This window comes from Manacus candei, unplaced genomic scaffold (genome assembly GCF_025592945.1).
Source record: "Manacus candei isolate 608988 ecotype Guabito, Panama unplaced genomic scaffold, ASM2559294v1 h1tg000003l, whole genome shotgun sequence".
In the NCBI taxonomy this organism is placed as follows: Eukaryota; Metazoa; Chordata; class Aves; order Passeriformes; family Pipridae; genus Manacus; species Manacus candei.
In genome coordinates this window covers 11,497,268-11,515,277 of record NW_026138051.1, presented here as the reverse complement: position 1 = coordinate 11,515,277, position 18,010 = coordinate 11,497,268, and the positions used below count along the sequence as shown (strand labels likewise).

General features: G+C 40.0%; 1 protein-coding gene across 9 annotated transcripts in view; it reads left to right on the top strand.

Moving 5' to 3' along the window:
• Positions 1-18,010, top strand: part of MAP7D3 (MAP7 domain containing 3) — a 45,365-nt gene that overhangs the window by 21,805 nt on the left and 5,550 nt on the right. For 5 of the 9 annotated variants that reach the window (XM_051784136.1, XM_051784106.1, XM_051784097.1 and 2 more), the window contains 11 exons: positions 2,867-2,968; positions 5,322-5,420; positions 5,813-5,911; positions 6,983-7,108; positions 9,126-9,271; positions 9,672-9,802; positions 10,382-10,626; positions 15,023-15,158; positions 16,266-16,446; positions 17,566-17,670; positions 17,913-17,966. In XM_051784136.1, the coding sequence (XP_051640096.1) occupies positions 2,867-2,968; positions 5,322-5,420; positions 5,813-5,911; positions 6,983-7,108; positions 9,126-9,271; positions 9,672-9,802; positions 10,382-10,626; positions 15,023-15,158; positions 16,266-16,446; positions 17,566-17,670; positions 17,913-17,966 (1,424 nt within the window). The remainder of the gene's footprint in view (positions 1-2,866; positions 2,969-5,321; positions 5,421-5,812; positions 5,912-6,982; positions 7,109-9,125; positions 9,272-9,671; positions 9,803-10,381; positions 10,627-15,022; positions 15,159-16,265; positions 16,447-17,565; positions 17,671-17,912; positions 17,967-18,010) is intronic. The other 4 variants (XM_051784116.1, XM_051784126.1, XM_051784155.1 and 1 more) reach the window with 4 other exon arrangements.

The window sequence follows — 18,010 nt, the reverse complement described above, 5'->3', positions numbered from 1 at the left end:
TGAACTGGCTGTGTCAACAGTAATATTTAGGAATATTGACTGGTAGAGCAGAGCTTTTGGGTCATACAGTGTGCTCTGAAAAGTGAAACCCATGTAATTTGAACATTTCCCCAGCCGTCATTCTATAGGATGTACAGAGTGTGATTCATTGAGACCACAGCAAGGATCCTACTGATGGCCTGAAATTTAAAAATTGATGAAAGCCCCAGAGTCAAATGTTACATTGATGACATTGCTGTCAGTGCTCAGATGAAACAGGCAGGGTGTGGGTCTGCCAAGAGAAATGGCCAGGCTGTGTAATAAAGCATCCTTGATGACAGAGCCCTGGTAAATGAGGTAGTTTAGTGGTGACTGCTGAGGAGAACTGGACATTCAGGTGCTTCAGGAGTGGAGACGTGCTATTAGAATAGAAATGGGGCTGCCAGAGCCTCTCCTTTCTAAATAAAGAGCTTCCTTGTCCTAGTAGAAATTTGGAGGGAAGTGAGAGACAGCTAATCTTATTTTATGTAGCCTAATTTCATCCAAGCTCAGATAGGCTGTGCTGCAGCTCCCTCTCTCAGTGAAACCCTGTGAGAAGCCAGGATTGAAAGCTGCTCACTGTCATCGTGATTTTATTAAGATACCATGTGTCCAAGCTCCTTACCCAGTTTCAGGCCTTCCTGCATGGCAGCCCTGTGCTTTCTTTGGCTCTGCTGCTGCACTTTCCCTCTTCCATTAGGAAAATACAGAAGTCTGGTATCATGTGAGCTGAGTGTTGTTTGCTTCTTCCATTTCAAATCCCATGAGGGAAGTTTTCTGACTTTCCCCAAAGAATGATATTTGAGATACTTTTTCAAAAGTTATTTTGTAAATAGCTACATAACCAGATTGACTGACTTGAGAATATCCCATCTGTGTTCTAAAGCTTTTTTTCTAGTGAATCATCCAAATCTTTAAAGTCTGTAGGAGCTGTGGGTGAGGCAGGGAAAAAGTTGAGGCTGTCTGATCATATATTTGCAGATGTATTGATCGAAAAAGCACTGACCTCGTAATATCTTAAGCAATTAATGCAAACTCAAATTTTCTGGAAAAAGAAAACTCAAATATCTGTATGAGCACCCTTTACCAATTAGATTTCTTTCTGTCAAGGCATCAATTGAGATAGTAGCTCATGCTCTCTCTCACCACTGCCCTCTGTTCCCCTAAAATATAGAGACTGATTTTTTTCCTTTTTCGAACAGTCATATTTAGCCAGTACTTTCTTCTTCTGAGTTCTCTAGTAGAAGTATCGCCTCTTATATCTTATAAAACAGCACAGCCTGCCTCCAGAACTTGCAACCTTGGTGGAAAAGAATTAACTTAGTTCAATATAATTTTTCTTAAGGCAAAGTTTCCTTTTTGCCATCTGGGTCTCAGTAGGTGATAGACCAAATCTCAGATGTCACTCAAGTCCTGAAGTCCTAGTTTGAACCAAGGGAAATTTGTGTGAAGTGTCCATGATGTTTGCAGGCCTTGGACTCTCTTGAGTTCAAGCAGGAGACTGGATTTCCTTTTAAGAGCAGACACTAGGGGGAAGCCTTTACCTTCCAAATTGCCCAAATACGTGAATTATGTGTTTCCTGATTTTCATATATAAAACCTCTTAAGGCTGTTTAGTTATCCCAGCTCTCAGGCTTCATTCATAAACTACCCTTTTTTTTTCTTCTTGTTATGTTGGGAAAATATCCACTAAGCTCAGCTCTTCATTTCTTAACTAGATTCAGTAGATTTCCCTTTCTCCCTCTTATCCTGTGTAGACTTTGCTCTTGTTCACTGTCCCAAGAGCTTCCCACAGGGCTGTCCATAGCAATCCTTAGGTGCTGGCTCTGGCTGTAAGGGGCTGTTGTAGCTTGCTGGCAAAGGGAAAAGATGGTGAGTAGTGCTGCTTTATCCTTTGGTACTTCTGCACTAATGAGTTCAGATTAATCGTCTTTGCTGTCCAATATGACAGTGAAATCGATGATTTGTGTTTGATGTATAGAATTCTGTGTGTTTGTTAACCTGATCTGTACTACTTTGTGTGCATTAATGTTTTCTGCTTAGTGAGTTTCTATAGCAACAGGTACATGCTTTTCCAAGGCTTTTATACTCTGGAATAGTGTTCATCCTGAAAGCACATTATTTGAAATTAAAAAGCTGTTATTTATCTGACTTGTAATAAACTTGCAGTTCTACCATGCGAGATGTGATTTATGTGTATATATCTGTCTGTGTATATACACATACAAAAAAGAATGCTTCTTGTGGCATTTTCAGAAGAGTTGCAAAATAGATGGGAAACATGAACTTAAGGAATAGCTTTTAGAGAAAAATTGGAAATTTCTAAAATACTTACAGAAACCCTTGGGAAGTAATCAGGAATGCTTTCTTGCCTTTCCTTAGGACTTGATTTTATCCCTCCAAAATAATTTGGTTTGGTTTGGCTTATTAACTAGCGATTGAAAAACAGTTTTGACATACCTGTGTGGAAAGAATAAAGAAAGAAATTATTGCATTTTAGGTTTTATTGTTATTCTCTGTTTCTTACCAGTCTAGTAACGACACAGAGCCTCAGTAGCTTTTGTCTTTACACATTAGGAGCACAGGGTTTAAAAATCCCTTGTTTGCATACATGTACATGAAATATTGGCACGACTCCACTAAACTCTGCCTTTTCTGTGCATGTTCCAACTGGTGCTAATGGTATCAAGTCTATTCAAAGGAAAACAAAATCATTTCTGTTTCTCATTGAGCAGAAGTGAAAATAGCTTTCAGGATGCAATGCTTCCAGAGTGAGCTCTCAGCAATGTGTGAAAGGTTCTCCCTCAGGTATGAAGGTGAGTTCTGAAGTCAGCACTTCTCTCCCCAGGCAGCAAACGCTCCACGTCCACAGCCAACCTCAAACAGGCAGAAGGTGCCGTCAGCAAACGGTTGTCGTCGTCTGCAGCGCTTCTGAACGCCTCTGATCGAAGTAAGTGTGTGTGTGTGGTACTGCTGGACTGGGGCTGGGGAGGAGACAGGAGGTGGAATGATGTCCTCCCTCCTCCCTTGCTGTGTGACTCACTTCATATTTTGATCTCAAATGCGTTTCATGCAATTTGTTAATCCAGCTTGACTGTTGAGGGCTTTGACCCAGTTGATGTGAGCTCTCTTAGAGGAGAAGAGTAACGGTAAAAATTGCTGGTTTTTTATTTTTTCATTTCTGTAATTGTGTTACTAAAGTCAAATCTTCGTAAATGATTGATTCACAAATCACTTCCCATCATCTTTACAGGTTTGCATGCCTTAATTCCCACCCTAAAATTTCAGCAAAATAAAAATAGTACATAAATAAACTTTGCCTTGTTCTGTTAGACAGCTTCAGTCTTTTGATTGCCTGTAGAAAGGAAAAAATCAACTTAGTTTTGACATAGTTCTGGTGTGCCTGTACTCTGTAGACACACTTTCTTTTTAGTATTAGAATTCTGCTTTAACCAAATAGAGAAGGATGCATGAAAAATAATGTCACCTGTGGGAGTTCTTTTTGGGTGGGAGGAGATGGTGTTGCTTTGACCTGGAGTTTTATCATGATTGTAGCCATAGTGTGCAGCTCTGACACAGCTTCCTAGCCCAATAATTTAGTGTAATCTTGATACTGATACTCAGATTATGGTGTGCACTGTTAGTGCACACCACTGCTTGCAAGCATTCTGGGTTATTTTCTGTTCCAGTGACTACCAGGGAATAGTTGCTTCCAGGCCATTTCTGTTTTCTTATTTTTTTTTAACGGTTTCTGAAAGTGTTTGCACTCTAGAGATGGATCATCTACCAATTTCTGTGGCCTCCAGTCTCACTTTGAATTGCATCTTTGGGGTGGATGAAACTCCTGGCTGCAGCGTGTCATGTTTAAAATGTGCATCACACAACTAGTCTTAGCAGGCATGTAGAGAATGAGAGAGTTTTCTGGTTTTTTCCATTCTGCTAAACCTGTGCATGTGAGTCTCCTCTCTGCCATGATTTATAGAATGTATTGGGATGGGGCAGAGGGCAATCAGCCTGCTGGAAATCGAAAAAAATAATTATGAAACACAAGAAATTGTCCTAATCTACTTGTTAAGATAAATAAAAATCATTTGTATGAGCACATATCAGCTTGTTTTAGCCTGAGGTTTCCTTGTGGGGAATCTTCCCAGAGTTTCATAGGAGCCTGCCTGTGTTCCAAATGTGTGGGGGTTTGATTTTGATTTTTTTTTTTTAACAAAATGATGGAAAACATGAAAAAGCTAAAAGCTGTTTATTACAAAACCAGATTCAACTAGGTCTGTGCTGCAGTGTTCTGCTAATCTGCAGCCTTTGATCAAACGAGCTGTGCCAGGAGAATTCCTGACACAGACACACAACTAAAGGTGCTTTCACTGGTTCATGTTGGAAGGTGATGCAGCATTATAACTTGTGCTCATACTCTGTGTGCCTGGTAGGGAAATCAGTGACTATATCTGTACTGGCAGGAGCTCTGAGTCACTGGAGGCTGCTTGTGACTTTAAATTATATTTATATATGATGTGTCTGGAGGGTTCAGCTCTGAGTCAGAAGCAGGTCTGTAAAGTACAAATTAAGCTACTAACAAAGGAAGTCACTAATTATCAACTAATTGGGATTGCTTTCAAACTTACTGTCATACCCTGAAATCCTTTGTGAATCCTTAGTCACTTTGGAGGAAAAATTCTTAGGTGGCCTGAAATACAACAAATTTGGACAGGACTCCAAGTGATCTATGTGGTCAGGATGTAGAGGCTGACTTAGAGCAATCCTGTGCTCTTGATCCGTTGCTCAGGGAGAAATGGCTGTTTGGTAACAGGATGGGTAAATTCAGGGGACAGAAAATACAGTCTCAGAATTAACCAGATTGCTTCTGTTGTGTGTGTGTGTGCTTGGGAAGGTAGAGGAGAAGAATGTAGAAATGAGAGGAAGATGCTTGTCCCTGGATCAGTGGAGTATTTCATCAGCTGTGTTCTGTGCTAATTCTGAGCTCACTCATACAGAATGTGAGCAATGGCCTTTTAAAATTCTCATTTATTTTAAAAGGTGTATAAGGATGGCCTCAATAGGTCGAACAAGAATCTGTTGTGACTGACATCCTGCTGCTGTGATCAGTAATATGCTAGAATATAAGAAATAATGCTTTATATAAAATGATTCTTCCCTGATCCAGTTTTGCTGCTTCTGAAGAATTCAGTATCATAAAGTAACTTAATCATTCTTCTCTATCTTAAGGAAGTGGGGCAGGTGTTGGAGGGGACCTCTGGGCTTTTCAACATAATTAATCCATGCACTTTCACTTCCAGGTACCACAAAGAGAAGTGCCTCATTAAACAGACTGAATAACAAAGTTCCTCTACATTCCCAGCAGTCAGCACTCAAAGGTTCGCAGGGGGAACAGAAAGGTGCTAGAAACCAGTTTGTTTTGAGAATTGGGAGGCAGTAAATGGGATATTTGAAGTTGACTTTAAACCATGTCCCAGTTTCATTGTGACTGTTTTCATTCAGGCATTCATGTGGTCTGTGCACTGTGGCATAGGTATTGTTATGCTCATTGCAGTGCCAGATGTTGGATAACTGTCTCTGTAAACCAGTCTTATTCCTCTGAAAAGTGGAAGGGTGGGGGGAGAGTAGACAAGTGGTAGCCAAATCATTTAGCTCATGAGAAAACAGTGCTTCATAATGATAGATTGGTGTTTTTAGCTGATTGGCAGAAGCAAAGCATGGGATGGCAATTTAGGAAATCACATATTTATGTATCTTTTTAAAAATAATTTTCCTTACGCTTGGTCTCCAGGAGGAACAGAAAAGAAGAGGAGCACATCTTTGAGTAGGATGAGTAGTAAACCCCAATCCTCTGCAGAACTAGAAAAAGTGAAAAAGGAAGAAAAACCAGGTGGTTGTTTCATAAAACTGAATATTTTTTTTAAAGCCATTCATAGTAAAGTTTATATAGGCTTACTTTCACTAGTTTTCTGGTGAAACTTTTTAATGGCTTTTTAGTTACCCAGTGTTAAAGATAAAATTGTAAATGGTAAAGGTTAAATTTTACCCTTTGGACAAAAAAGAAATCCTCTAAGGAGGCCTTTGTTAAATGGCACTGCAAGCATATAACAACACATCTCTCCACTTAAGAGAGTGATGTATTTGAACGCTGGTAGGTTCAAATGTAAGAAATGGTAAAAATGTCACTGATGTTCACTTCTTAGTCAAATCTTACCTTTGCTTTCTAAGCTCTCTTTCATTCCTCAGTTTAAAAGCAACTTCTCTGTTCCTGCTGCTGGCCTAAGCCTTGTGCATGCAAATGAAGGAAGAAACTTGTTCTCACTTCAATCTCTTTTGGTCTGTGTATTCCCCACTAGGTTACAAATAACCTCTTCCTTAGGAACTCTTCCTAAAGCTGAAGACTAGCACCTTCTCTGACACTTTTTCCCTTTGAGTTAACAGTTCTGAAACTTTCCTTTTTAGCAGCTGTTGCCAGCAGTGGGAATTACACTCTGATTCAGAACCTTTCCTGTATGGGAGAAGGCTGGGTGCTGTCCATGTGGATTTGTGTGTGCAGACGATGCCTGACAATAACTGCTCGCTTTGACTTGCAAGTCTTCTGTTCATTGTGTCAGAACAGCCTTTCCTGCAATCCAGAGAATGTAGCTCTGAAGAGCTCAGTCAAAACCTTCTCATACTTTGACTGAATTCAGCATTCACTTCTGTTGTACATGTGCCAGTTTTTGCACATTAAAATCACTACTATTAAGCAAGCCAAGAAGGAGACGTGCAACATAAGAGATTGCAGTGTTTAACCCTTCTGTACTTTTGGTTGGGATTTCCCTCTCCATGACTTCAGTGCTGTTCTTCCAAAACTGTTACAATTTGCAGCAATGCTCAGTGTTCCTTTGCTTGGTACTGCTTGTCTTTTCCATGATATGATTTCATGTTGGATCCTTTTTCATTTGTTCCTGTCATTTAGCTCGTCGCTCCCAGCTCAGTCCTCTGGACAGTAGCGTAATCAGTCGCCTCCTCGCCCCCACACAGGCCTCCCTAGCTAGGAGTAAAAGTGCTGCTACCCTCTCGGCTGATGGACAGGATCCCTCAGGTAACAGGAGGGCAGCAAAGCCTCAAAGTTTTGTGCAGTTGCTCTTCAAGCAAGAACTTAGATGTTAGTTGCTAACTGTGCTACACTTGAGTGTGAATCAGTTAATACATGGTTACATGTAATATTACTTATCCAGTATTTTTTGTGGTCAGTAGTAACCAATTCACATGCTGCGTTGCGTGTTTAGTTTACAAAACCATGGAATGATACTGGATTTTAAACTCCAGTGCCAGTTTACTTGCTCTGCAGAGAAGCAGATTCTGGTGTTAGTTCTGGGTTATTTTTTTTGGGGGGGAGAGGGTTTAACTGACAGAGATCTGCATTCGTACTCTCAAATGAATCTAAGATATACCAGTCAGAACAGTACTAGGAAATTAAAGGCACAAAACTCAAACCTGTAATTTCAAACTGCAAAACCTAAATTTCTTTAGGGGGAGAAACTCATGTAGGAACGTGACTATGGGGTTATGTTAAGTACAGGGAGCCTGAGCTGGCTTCGTTCAGGCTGTTTGTAGAGGTCAAGGCATCCTAGAAGGAGAAGAGAGAAACCCTGGCTGACTCAAGCAATTTTATATCAGTCCAGACTGAGCTGATAAGCCCAGACTGGAGCTCAGTTTAGTACTAGTGTAGAAATCTGCATTGTGGACAAGCCGTAGCTGCATCCCACGGGTCTTGGAATTGTTATTGGTTGTAATAATGCCCCAGTAAATGCATCTCTGGAACCAATGTGGAGTCCTTTCTCCTCTTTTACCTTACAATTTGTGTTCCCAGTTCTGCTTGTTTCCTGTTAAGTATGTTATCCCGTCTTTGTTTTTTATCTTACACCACTTCACTTGGTCCTTGTTGGTAATGGTGACATTTCTACACTGCTCCCCTTGTGCAATAATCAGTTCTTACTTTTCTGGGGTGTAATCAGTGGTCATGTTTTTGCACAACTATGTATGTGCTGCTTTTGTTTTGCCATGAATATCTCAGTTCATCTCATGTGGGGAAATACCATCTTTTTCACTTTTACTTTTAGCATGTGACTTACTATTGCTGAATTAAAGATATATTTTTATAAGTTTACTTAGAGGTACTTTCTTCATTTCAGTAGAAAAGTACCTGTGCTTTAGCACAACCTGTGCACCAACAGAATGCAGGTTTCCTTGCACAAATGCTGCAAGTATAAAAATAAAATGTATTTTCCTTAAAATTACAAAATTAAGTGCTGGCATCTGTCACAATTTATTTGGATTACAGAAAATCCAATATCTAGTTTCAGAAGTAGATTTTTGCATCTATGTATGCTTTTCTATCTATGATGATGTTAGTGGAAAAAGAATTAAGATAAAATTTCTTTCAATATCTTATATGTGAAGAGATTGACACTCTCACAGGAAGGTATTTTAGTTTAACCATTGACCTTTTTCTCTTGATAGATTTCTTTTTCACCACCTATTTTGATTTGTTAATGTGAACAAAGGGCACACATATGTAGTATTAAAGGAGTTAGAGAGGGAAAGTAGAATAAAATAATGGTGCACAATGCATATTTTATAAGAAAAGTTTGTATAGTAATGTTGAGAGTCCTGATGTAATGCTGCTTTATAAATACACTTTGAAAAGAAGGACTGTTTCTTCCTTGAGTATGGAGGAAACATGCTTAAGGTCTGAACCTGTCAGGAAAGATGCTGAGGCATTAAAACTGAAGCGCTTGTGATCAGATGCAACTTGGCTAAAATTAAAGTACTGCAAATTTAGTCAATTTTTGGAAAAGCATTTTATTTTTATCTTCTTCAGACTGCTGCTTTCAGAATGGTTTTATTCTTGGTGCTGTTGCTTCCAAAGTACTAATTGTGTGGTGATGGTGTCTGTGTCCATGATCCATTGCAATGTGCACTGCCTGCAGTGTTTCCCTGTATGGTTTCTAACACACACAATCTTTCTTTCTCTTTTTCTCCCTCTTCCTTTTCTCTTGTTCTTATACTGTGCACTTGGCTCTCGTTTTGTCTTGTCAAATTCCTAACTTTTATAGAATCTCACCTCTGTCCTCGTTCAGCTTCAACCAGTTCCATCAGTTCCTCAGTCCCAGCTCCTAAAGTGCCCGTGCGCAGTCGTAGCATCGACAGGTTGAAGTCCTCTCTGTCTTCATCTGATGCAAGTTCACCTGATTCAACCCAGGTTTGTTGAAAAGCCACAGCAATCAGGTTTCTGTTAATCGGGGGGTGGGGGTTGGAACAGCTCAGGATGGGATCCTGTTTCATCAGGTTTGCTGTTGCTTTCAGTAAGCATTATTGAAACGTTAAATAGCATTTGTTTAAAAAAGACACAGTATTAAAATCAAATTGGAATTTTATGGTCCTTGATCTCTCTTGTATCTTGAAGGCATACTGTTTGCTGTTTATGATTCCCGAAGTTTAATGTATGTAGAAATCAAACACAGAGCAGGTCTGTGTTTTGGAACATAAAGGAAATGTGAAGTACATCTTGTTGAGAAGTTGTATGTTTGTTGGAATAGCAGCTCCTCTGACTGTAAGTATTCTAGAGAGTCAGCAGTATTTTGGTTTTATGTATCTTCTAGAAATCAGAGACAGAAAAGCCATCCCCAGGATCTGGTTTAAGGCGCCCTCCTTCACCATCTGTGTCTGCCCATAGAAGATCCCCCTCTCCTGCTAATTTGGTGAAGCGTCCTCCGTCACCTTCTGCAGTTCGGTACGTGTCCAGGTTAAATACCTTCTTTCATTCAGAACAAAATGAAGGATGCTTCCTGTCTCAAGACAGCTGTGCTGTTAGAATTTGAATGACCTACACTGTGCCTTGTTTGTACAGAAAAGGATTTAATTTTGGGTCCAGTTTCCCTTTCTCACAGTAGAGATGCAGCTCTTACTTCAACCTTTGTTGTGCAGACAAAAATACACCCTGGTTTTCTCTACAGTCTATGCACCAAAACCAGCAGGGAAACCTGCAAGCTTTTGAATAAGCTGATCTGCCTGTATTAATGTAGGAAGTTTCTTGGATTGGAATCACAGGGTTCATCCTTGATATGGAGTAAATGGAGGTCTGGGCTAGTGTACCTGTTTTGATGTTTAGCCCAGAAGGAGGGAGTCCGGGTGCTCAGGGTATTCTGAAATCCTGTATTTAAGTTTTATGAGAAAGGCAACTGTAGTTTTTGGGTGGATTTGTTTTAAAAAGTGAGGTATGTAATGTAAACTAAACAAAGGAGACTGCTGTCCTCAGATGCGTGTTTGAGGTTTTCATTGTTAATCCTGAAAATAGTCTTTATTTCAACAGGCAAAAGACTCGTCCACCTTCACCTGGTGTGTCAAAACAAAGGCCACCATCTCCTACTCCAGTCTCTAAACCAGCACCCATCCAGCGTCCTCCTCTCACACCAGGTGTTATAAACATTACCAAAAAGAAGACTGAAGCAGAGAGCAAACCAAAGGATAAGAGCACAGAAGGAACAGGACAAGAGCAAGGTGCTTCCCCAGCCTTGGACAGGGATGTGGGAGCAGCTAGCACAAAGACCAAAGAAGGTGGGTGTTTCTCAGTCTCTGACTCTAATTAGAGGCCTCTCCAGTGTGTGCTAGGACTGGTGAAACAACACCAGTGAGGCAGAGCACTTAGAGGGTAGGATGCTTAAAGGCAGAAGCTGTTAATTGCTGAGTATACAATAATTTTACATGGTATGACTTTGGGCTGTGGATTTCAGTGCAGTAGTTGGTTTATTGGACTTGGAGATTAAAGTCAGGAGCTTTCAATATTGCTACTTGTACTATAATTTTAAGAAAAGCAAAAGTTCTCTTTGCCTTTTGGGCTTCAGCTGTACTAGCTGAGGGATCTGCTAGCTTAGGTTTATAAAATCAGTAGTTAAACTACACAGAGGTCTTTCAGTCCAGTTGGTAGTTCTTAAAATGCTCCTGTAGAGACCTGCTTGGAGGACGAAATCAGCTCCTGGTGCATCACAGGCTGAGACAGTTTTCACAATGCTTGAAGGCTGCCTCAGCCTCAGATCCAGTGAGTGTATAATCATTGTTGCCTAAGGAAAAGTGATCAGTTCACAGATCACACTGAGAAATTATCCTGGTAGATTAAGGAGAACCATATACCAGATAAGCAATTAGTGTCTTGGTCCTCTTCACTGTGCCAAGTGAGCACAGCCCCTGGCCCTCTTACCAGAAAAAATGCCAGCTGCCATCTCCAGAATCTGGGAGAGCCTTCTGATGAGGTCTGGCAGGCAATTCTCTGTGGAGAAGAACTTAGGGGCCACTTGACAGGAAAAGGAGGAATCTCTGGAATTTAAGTTACAGCCAGTGGCAATACTGGGGGTGAATCCTTCAGACACCAGGTAAGTGGGAATGTGTGCTTGCTGCACGTTAGTGCATGTGTGGTTCCTGTGTGCATTCCTTGGCTACTGCAGTTCTTTGTCATTGCTGAGGCTCTTCCTGACACTGCCCAGTGCTGGATGTGCAGCAGTGTCAGTCAGCTGAAGAACTCACTCATGATACAGTTCTCTGAGCATGTGTTCCTGTAGAAGGAAGCCTGGATGTCAGTCAGAGGTGGATGTTCCTGTGAAGTTGCACATCCATCTTCAGTGTCACATCCTTTGTCTTTGCAGTCAGAATGTCCCTCCCTCGATGTGCTGCGTTACCGTGATAAGTGTCTCTCATGCCTCAGAGGGGGCACAGTCACTCGTGATCAGTGTCATCAGTTGGTTGAAACCTCCATAACAGTTTGTCCTAGTCCTGCGACTTCCAGTTATTCTGGAACAAGAACATCCATCCTTGTTTCTTGGATGCCCCACCTGTCTCCTCTCTACACTGACTTCTGAAACTGTATTAACCCGATTTATCTGTTTCCATTTTAGTTTATTGCCAATCTGGAAGCTCTAGCCATCTTTGTAGTGACTCACACTGAGGCTGGATGAAGCTCTTTTTCTTTGACATGTAGAAGATAAGGAAATAGTGGGCATATTCTTCAACATAGAGATGATTTCATGTATCTCTTTGAATGTTTTGGTACACTGCAATATTGCTAAGTGAGCCGAAATATTTTTTCTTAAAAAGTTGCTTTCAATTTTCAAGGCAATTTGCCTTTTAACACTTCTGTGTTAGCAGTTCACCTTGTGGGTTGGTGCAATTCCATATCCCTGGCAGCTTCTGAAGTCAGAGCCCACCAGTAAATGGCATGTGGCAAATCAGTCTCCAGGTCTTCTAGGTTCAGCCTAATTTCAGCTTTGTGCACTTGTATCTTCATCCCATCTCTTCTCCTTCAAACTGAACTTGTTTGCCTTGTTGGTGACAGCAATCAAGTTTTTGTCAGTTTTTGTCTTGTTTTTTTGTGTCTTCCTACTAAAATACACTGTTCCACAGTAAAACACTTTTTATTTTTCAGTGACTTGGAGCAGTTGTCATTTCTGGCAGCAGCCTTTCGCAGCTTCTCTGAGAATTAAAAGGCTTGTTCAACTTTAAGCATAAGAAGTGCTCCTTCTTGAGCTCTCACCTTATGCGTGATGATAGGTAATTAACTATCATGGAGCCCCACTTTTTGTATCTGGGTATTGAAGGCTTTGGAATATGATTCCTAGATTGTGAATAGATGACTTGCCTTGAAATGTGTTGGAATCCTCCCTCCATCCAACTAATACTACACTTTGTGAGTGTTCTGAGATGTTCTCTTGCATGTTTCCCTCTTTCCCCTCCCATCACAAAAAGGTGCTCTTTGAAAAAGACAGTTCTTACCAGGAATGTCTGGGAGTACAAGGAAAAAGAAGCTGAGTGTGAAACACTGGAAGAATCTTCTTACGACCTGCTATCAGTCATGTTGGGAAGTTTTATGTCCTGCCCTATGGAAACAGACTGTACAAGGGGTGCATGGAGATGAAAACAGTACTGAAGTAACCGTGTGGAAAGCATCAGTAAAGCTTCAGAAGTGAAAATGTAATGGGAAGGTCCCATATAGGCTTCAGGTCTCCAAGCCTTTCTTTTGGTTGTTTTCCCTCTGTTCTTTCCATATACACAAGTGTTCTGAACTGTTGTGACTAATTTTCTTCTGTCAATACCAGATATTCATCATATTTCAAGCTGTCATTATCATGTTGTAACCCTAGAACCTAAAAGTCTAAAACCTTTAGGTTTCTTGCTGAGCATTTGATTTTCTCATTTAGGTTCAGTTTTGAGGAGGAAAAATAGGTTAAACCTCACATTAAGTATCAGCCAGATTTGATACAACTGAGAGAGATTCCAGAGGTGTTAAAACAGGATTGCTGTGTTGGGTGCTGTGCAAGTGCACAACAGAAAACAACCTCTGCTGTAAAAAGTGACTAGTCTGAATTGGCAAGACACTGATATGGCAGAGGAAAAGAGAGACATTTTGATTTCTTCATTGTTCTCCCTCCTTTAAGTAGAAAGTAAAGTTACAGAATATAGGAAGAAAAGCACTTGCCTGTCTTGAATAGGCAGATCAGCTAATGCTTTTTATAACTACAGGGGAATGGTCTTTCTTGCTCAGGAGGAGGAGGACTCTTTGGACTGTGTTCAGCTTTCAGTCATGGCTGATTTTCGTTTGTACCAACATGACTGCAGTTTTTTCCCCAAATCAGAAGCAATGTGTATTCTGGGGAACTGGTATTTTTTCAGCATTGAATAAATCTAAATATTAGACAACTCTCTGTGCCTGCACTCCATCAGTGCTGAAATGCTTTACCTAGGACTGCCAGAACCAATTTTTATGCACAAAGCACAACCATGATTCAGCTGCTGAGGGTTTGCTGTGTGTAATTATGCCCTGCAGTTGCAGGTAGTGACTACGTGCCCATGGGGCTTAAGCAGCTTTTCAGGTATTAAAGTTCCTAATGATGACATTGTGTTTTGAGTGATTTGTCTTTAGGTCAGAAGCAAAATAGCTGGTCAAACCCTGATGTCGTTGTTCATTAAAATTACCTTGACTTGAAGGCTTATGTTAAGCAAACGTATACGTGCTGTTTTGTAAAATATTAAAAAGAAGAAAGGCAGGTCCTCACCAACATTATGATCTTACTGCTTTCCTGACATCAAGAGCTAATATTCTCTGAATATTCAGATGATGAGGTCCTAAATATTTCTACAGACTAGTAACTGATAAAAATCAGAGTTCTTTCAGTATTTATATTGAGAGTAGCTGGATGGCAACATGGTTCTGGGTGTTTTTCCTAATGTTAATTTATAATAGTTCAGACTGATGTTCAGACACCATAACACCAGGCAGGACATGAAGAAACATAAACTGCAGGACCGTGCAAATATTTATTAGCCTGGTGGTTGAAGCTGTTTTGATCTCCATGTAAATTGGAAATTGATTTGTTGCTAATGTGTAGAAATACAGAATTACTGAAGTCATTAGTATGTGCCTTCAGGGCCAGATAAAATGGTGATTATTTGCACTCTAAGGTACTCTATAAATATAAAGGCATGAATTTTAATGTTATGAAAAATGAAAAATACAAAAATTAGTATTTCCTCTTTAGGGTCATGTGCATTCAGTTTTATTAGAAGAATGTGAAGTATATGTCCTAAAGTAGTATTTGTTTTCAGTTTTCTTTTCAGTGTTCAAGAGTTATGTATTCTGAAAACATGTCTTTTCAGAAACATGTTTTGAGTGCTATGATAATTGGAGAGTATCTTTAAGTGTATCATCTGGAATATGGCTGGATCAGTATTGAAATGAGTTGTTATTGTTTCACTGTCAGTGAGATATTGGGGCTCTGCAACTCTTGAGGGCTCCTCTTCAGCTCTGGCAGGCCCTTAGTAAGGGTGCACTCAGTGAGTGATGAGCACTGCTCGAACAGATAGTGGATCAGATGTCATGAGAAAGATCTCATCTGACAGTGATAACGTCTTTCTTAATTTTAAGTTACTGGAGCTTTTTAACAGCAGTTTCTTTTAACCTTTGCAGAATCAGGTAGCAAAACAGTAGCAGGGACCACCACAGCTGAAGAAGCTGCTAAAATCTTGGCAGAGAAGCGACGTCTGGCACGAGAGCAAAGAGAGCGCGAAGACCAAGAAAGAATTCAGAGACAAGAAGAAGAAAGGTAACAGTTGAGAGAAGGAAGGGATGCTTTCAGTGGTGGGATGTGGTTGGAATGGACATTCCAACTGTATATGTTTTCCAAATCTTAATTTAAGTTCCTGCAAATCTTAATGCAGTTCCTGAAGCAAGGAGGCACTAGCACATTTGAGATGGGACAGGTTGCTGTGTGTAACATCAGTTTATATCTCAGTATATATATAATGCATAGTCCATGTGAAATCACTGCTTCTTTTTCCTTACAGTCACCAGTGGGGCTTTTAATTCAAAACCAGAATGTGCTTTTTACATCACTTGTGTTTGGTTTGTTTGTATTTGGTTTGAAATAGTCAAACCTCTCTGTATTAAATTTTTCCTTTGCTGAGCTCAGGCAGTGGTCTGATGGTACATTAAATCTCATGTTAGTGATCTGAAATCTAGATCAGTAATGTGGCAGGCAAGTAATTCAAAGTGTTAGATCAGTGTGCATCTGGTTCACCACATAGAAGTTGTTAAAAATAATTTGCTAAGTTAGTGCTGAATAACTTTATTCCAGGTCAGGGGTCACCTGTCTTTGCTTCTATGAACATGGTGGAATATCAGATTTTATCTGTTTTCTGGTCATGGATGTAAAGCTGTCAGAAACTTTAATATAATCTGTTTTAGGTGTTTTATCAGAAATATGTCATCAGATCTGCTGTGTGTGTCTGCATGAGCTGGCAGTGTACCTCTGAATTCAGGCTATAGAAGAAAGAGGTTTTTTAGGAAATCCCACTAAATTTATGTTTGACAGTGATTAAAATCTTCATTCATGTTATGGTTGCAGATGGTGTTTATTAAATGGTTGTTGCTTAATCCCATTCTCAATCAAACATTCCGTTATTGGAACAACCTGCCTTGGCCTTGACTTAATCAGCAAGTAACATATACTCACAGATAGTTTCTTCCAAGTTATTCTGATTTTTCCTTTGACTAGTCTGGGTGGTGACAAATCCCCACAGAAAGTGCCTTTATGCAGTAATTTTGTGACTGGATTATTTAGAACTTCATGCTTTCCTGCTCTGTCTCACATGCATGCACACTTTTAAAGAAATAAATACCCAGTCAGTAACCTGTATCTTGGAAACACCAGAATCAGAGAGGAAGAGATGGCCAAGAGAGCAACTGAGGAAAAAGCACGACGGGAAGAGGAGCTCCGGAAGCAGGAGGAGGAGAAGAGACTGTTCTATGAAGAACAGCAAAGACAGGCTGAGGAGGAGAGGATCCGGCGGGAGCAGGAAGAGCAGGAAAAACTCGCAGAGCTTCAGCACCAGGTCTGTGGCTCCAACTGTGTTCCTGGTACAAGCTGCCACCGTGTTTTCCAGAGGGCTGTTTTTGTTTCTTTCACGTAACGGTTTTGACAGGTCTCTGTCAGGAATGATGTAAAGCAGAGTTCATCCTGTCTGAGATGGATTTGAGAGTGTCTGCAGGTTCTTTCCTTCCCCTCTTGTGTGTGATTTTTTAAAATTTTTTTCCCCAACGTTTGGTAAATTCAAGTGTGGGCAGAAGCAGCTATTCTGGAAATTTTTTTTGGCTGTCAAGGAGGCATCATTTTGCATACATAAAATATCTGTACCGAGCCCACTTTACCAGCTTACTGCTATGAGTTACAAGGAGGTGGTCTGTCTGGAAAGTCATCTGGCTTGCCCTGATTCCTTTAAAAGAAAGATTGGTAGTGTTTCCAAGTCCGCTTTTCCTGTTACTAAATAGTCTTCCACAGCAAGTATCCATGTACCATTACAAAGGCGTCCTTTGAACTGAAGGGAGCTGTTCTGCAAAAAGTGGACTTTCCTTAAATTAGATTTATTCTGAAAGCTAAGGCAGTTTTACAATGAAATTTTGTGTTTAAAGTGCTGTATCTTATGGATAGCATTGCAATGTGTCTGAACATTTCTCTATAAGCTTATTTAAGTTTATGACAATTATTCAGAGTGTTAACTATGTTTCTTTCCAGTCACACTGGAAAAGATTTTACAGTGTAAAAGGAACAGAAGATGTTCTACACTAAGTGTCTTGGTAGCAATACCTGACTGCCAAGATTTTTGAGTTAATCTTGACACATTCAGAATTTAATTGCTGTCTTGTTACTTTATAAATTATCCTTCTTAGACAAATGTTCGTCCTGAAATATAGTTTGAGCTCTGAGTAGCTCAACATTCAGAACATTTGCATTATATCAATATAGTTGACGTTCAGTTTCTGAATGTCATGGTAGTATATATTTCGTGTCAGTAGCTGGGTAATGGCATTTAGCTGCAATGTGTGGTCATATTAAATAGTGATTGTCTGATGTGCCTGTCTGTGTTGAACCAGAATCTCTGTAACAGCTCTGCTTTTGACTCTTGGGAATGACCTGTGCACTGGGTGCTCTTTTCTTTTTGTTTTATTTTCAGAGAGAAGAAGCTGAAGCAAAAGCTCAAGAAGAGGCTGAAAGACAGCGACTGGAAAGAGAGAGAATTATGCAGCAAAATATGCAGGAAAGGCTTGAAAGAAAAAAGGTAGACTGTTTTGAATTCTCAGCCTAAAATAGTGGTTGGGATGTTAAACTGAACAGACAAACAGTTTCTGATGCATTTAAATAGAAGTAGTGTGTTTATTTTTAAAAAAAGCAAACTCTGGCTTCTGGGCTTTAAAAACAGTGAATAAAGTATTAAATTAATGAAATATGAAAATATGATTGAAAACTTAAACCAGAATGCTGAAATATAAAGCTCTGCAAATATTTTCCATGTTTTAACAGAGAATTGAAGAAATAATGAAAAGAACACGAAAATCGGATCAAAGCGAATCCAAGGTACTTTTTTGTTTGGATCTGTATAATAACAGAATAGGCCTTTC